Source organism: Notothenia coriiceps, unplaced genomic scaffold, assembly GCF_000735185.1.
Source record: "Notothenia coriiceps isolate Sejong01 unplaced genomic scaffold, NC01 NC01_scaffold00037793, whole genome shotgun sequence".
Taxonomy (NCBI): domain Eukaryota; kingdom Metazoa; phylum Chordata; class Actinopteri; order Perciformes; family Nototheniidae; genus Notothenia; species Notothenia coriiceps.
The window spans coordinates 362-4180 of record NW_011370494.1 but is presented as its reverse complement, the minus strand read 5'-3'; the positions used below and the strand labels follow the sequence as shown (position 1 = coordinate 4180).

Sequence of the window (3819 nt, the reverse complement as noted above, 5' to 3'; positions counted from 1 at the left end):
TTTTTTTTTTTTATTCCTGCCCATTTTACTTTGACTTCTTATTTGTATTTTATTTGATCCTTTTATTTCACATTTTACTTTAACCTCTTGTGTCCATACACATTTTTTCTATTTTAACTTAAAGGTCACCTATCATGCTCTTTTTAGGCAATAGCATAGGTCTCAGATATTTACAAATATATTAAAAACATGTCTATGAAGTGTTTTGCTCAAAATACAGATCACCCATTCTAGCCATGCCTCATATCCCTCTATTTCACTTCCTGTTTCAAAAGTGCTGATTTGGGGTATAAAGCTTTAAAAAAAAAAAAAAAGGAGGGGTCTGAGCTCATGTGGGACCCAGCAGCTACTGTCTAAACTAAATACTGCGGTGATGAAACGCCATATCATGGATTATCAAGGATTATCTCTGAAACAGTATGGAGCTCAAAGGCTTTCTCTCTTGCCGGTTATACCACAAGGTGAGTTCCTTTTTATTTCCTGCTTCTTCACACACATGCTCTCCAGTACAGGTTAGCTCTGAGTGTTAGCGATGCTAATGTAAACACCGACCATATTACGTCCAAAACAGTCGGGCATTGTTTCTGATAGCAACGTTTCTGATAGGGCCGTGGGTCCACATTTCAGATATTACGTCATATCGGACGCAAATCTGGATCAGCTCCGTTGTTCCCCCGTTTTTAGAGATTCGGGTACGGAGGAAAAGAGAGAGGGTTTTATTTTCTGATGCTGCGTGAGTTCCCCGACACACCGGGACACATCTTTATGTAGAAAAGACATTAAAAAGTGCATTTTGCATGATAGGTCCCCTTTAAGACATTTTATTAAAATGATACCACATCTTTTTAATTAATTATTTAATTCCTTTTAAGATGTTTTAAGGATCTGTGGGAACCCTGGTTAGAAACATTTTAGTGTTGAGGGTATGCAATGTTATCTTTAATGACAAGCATTTTTCATTAACTGATTTTTTTTCCATATTTTTTTGTTCTTTAGATTTGTCTTTTTACCTTTTTTGTAACAAATTAAAACTATGTTACAGTATTGTACTCCACACAAACCCGATGCCTAGTCAAATGTATAGACCAATCTTCCATTGTTTATACACTGCAGGACTTCTGGACGGTGAACAGCGGAGGATTTGATTTTCCTTACCGTCATTTTAAGCAGTTCCTCCTTGGTGGGCGGGGGTTTCTTGTTGATCTTCTGAGGTTTCTCTTGGATGGGCGGAGGGTTGGTCTTCAGGCCGAGCTGTTGGGGCTGAGGAACAAAAAGGTCATGTGATTATCATCTTAGATAAAGCACCAAGAAATGTTTACTGATGATTCGGTGTGGCCAGGATTCTTTAATTCTCTCCCACGCTAATCTTTAACACTTTTAATGTTTTCTTTGAATGCTTTTTGTATTCTTTAAATGTTAACTACCCTTTTCCTACAATTTAAGGCATATTAGACTCAAGATTTCAAGATTGTATTTGTTTTAAATGACACATTCCTCCGGATCGGCATTTTTTAACCCTTTTTTTTTAAATTTATTTTTTTGATAATGCAACAAAAGAAATGCAAATTATATATTTTTTAAATTCATTAAAATCATACTTTAATATTTTCACAGCTTTTAAAAAAGGACTCTGATTTTTTCAATTCAAAATCAATGCATTCAATACCTTTTTTAAATGTTTAGGATCTGTAGAACTGTGGTGCATCTTAAAAATGATCTAAACTGAGATGAGACGGTCTCCTACCTGTCCCAGAGGGGGGGTCTGAGTGCGGGGGGGCTGGGCGCTGGGAGGCATCATGGTGGGGATCTGAAGCTGGAGTTTGGGTACCTGGTTCTTGTTGAGGAGGAATGACTGGGCAGGTCTGAGGCTGATCTGAGACACCAGCAGACGGCATAAACACAAGGCATACAATACGATTAGTCGTGCACTCGCATGTCTTCCGTTTATTTATTGGTAAACAAACAAATCTGCACAAGAGCTAGATCCAAGAATGTTTCTTCTTTGTCCATATCCTGTAACCCAACTACAACAATGTGTAGTTACCTCGTCTACATTGAGCTGTCCTTTCTTGCTGAATCGGGGAGGCATGTCCTTGGACTGGACTTGCTGTTGGGCCAGGTGGTTCTGGTTCTGGTTGAGGAAATGCTGGTTCTGAACCTGTTGAAAGTCACATGGTAATAGTGAATAACTTCAGGATTTGCAGTGAGGCATCCGTCACTGTCAGTCTGAATAATATTCAAATGTGGCAGCAGGATTACCTGGTTGGACTTAACGAAAGACTTTTGCCCCACGTCGAATTGTGACTGTGGCGGGGGGGCGACGTGGCCACTGTGGCCGTTGAAGAGCGGGTTGGTGCGATGGCGTCCCATGGTGGGAGAGTACCGATCCTGAATAACCCCAGGGCCAGTTCCAATCCCACCGCCTGGGCACACAGAGGAGAGGTCAAGCAGGAGAAACAATCGAGCATTATAGGGTGAACATCAAACCAAATCAAACCATAATGACATTCAACACAGAAAGCATGAAAGGTTAATGAAAACATGATGTGGCTTCTCAAGTTGAGACTAGCGCTGTACGATTAAAAAAAACTATTATTTAGATTGATTGTGCGACAACACATGATCATGGTGTGATTTTTCTAAGAATATTTCTACCCAAAAAGAAATCTCTTGAGTCTGAAGAGTTCTATTGGTCTCCCAGGACTTCTCTGCAGCAGCACATATTCAGCCTTACACCAATATTTAGCTTCCTGTGAATAATATTGCGCTAGTCCACGTTGCGATAACATTGTGATTAATCGTGCAGCCTGAGTCGAGACGTCATGAATTAAAGTCCGTACCTGGCATCTGCCCAAACATATCGGCCAATCCCCCGAGAGTCTCCCTGTCCAGTTTCATTCTGTTGGGCATGAAGGGGCTTTCCAGGAAGAAGTCCATCCTCATCCCCTGAGACATGGGTGCTGGGATGAAAACACTCAAATCCTAAAAAGGGAAACACAGAACAGAGCGGGGGTCCTTACATTTAATATCCAACATTAACTCAAGGCAGTTCCATACTCCATACCAAACTACACGATTGTTATCGTCGCGGAAAAATTAATAAATCACGTGCGTTTCTTTTTGTCAAAACAATATTCCTGCTGACACACTTTCCCACACCTGGTACAAAATGCAGCGGCCAGACTTTCATGCACATATAACAAAAAGGTAAAAAGGTACAGTATACCCCTTTCAGATATTGATTTCCCTACATTGTTTTTGTTTAAAGCCATGTGCTGGCCAAGAGCTGTATTAGAAAAGTGTAACTCTCAAACAGTAAGGAGCTGCATCAAGACTCTGGAATAGCCCCCCTAAAGAAATAAGAAAAGCTAAATCAAATGACTCCTTAAACTGACTCTGCCTTTAACCACTTTCTGGGTGATTGTTTACACGATTTGCATCTGTATTAGGGCTGCACGATATATCGTTACGAACGATAATCACGATATTCACATCGCAGGACCTGCGATTTAAAAAAAAATGTTTTTAGTTTTTTTTAGGACGTGCGATATTAAGTAGACAAATGAACTCAAACACGTAATGTTACAATTATTTTTGCTGCTTGCTACAAAAGGAAAACTCTCATGTCAGGGGTAGTTGAGTGAGTGACAGCAAACCACCAATCACAATCAAATCTCCAAAGCAAACGGACCCGGTGATCAAAGGTAAAAACACTGAATAAAGTAGTTTCATGTGTTTCTCCAGTTCGGCACTGCTAACCGAGCTAGCTCAGCTTGTTGCTCTGATAACTTAAGATCCAGACGTCCGTGACTAAAATCC

The 3819-nt window shown here is 40.2% G+C and overlaps 1 protein-coding gene across 1 annotated transcript; it reads right to left on the bottom strand.

The window, feature by feature from the left end:
* Nucleotides 1–1155: 1155 nt before the first annotated feature.
* On the bottom strand, nt 1156–2982 carry LOC104967813 (eukaryotic translation initiation factor 4 gamma 2-like; the record flags this gene model as incomplete). Its single annotated transcript, XM_010797344.1, has 5 exons — nt 1156–1260; nt 1745–1873; nt 2045–2158; nt 2260–2423; nt 2841–2982. Coding segments are annotated over 5 exons (654 nt in total), but the record flags the coding sequence as incomplete, so codon positions are not given.
* Between the last annotated feature and the right edge of the window lie 837 nt (nt 2983–3819).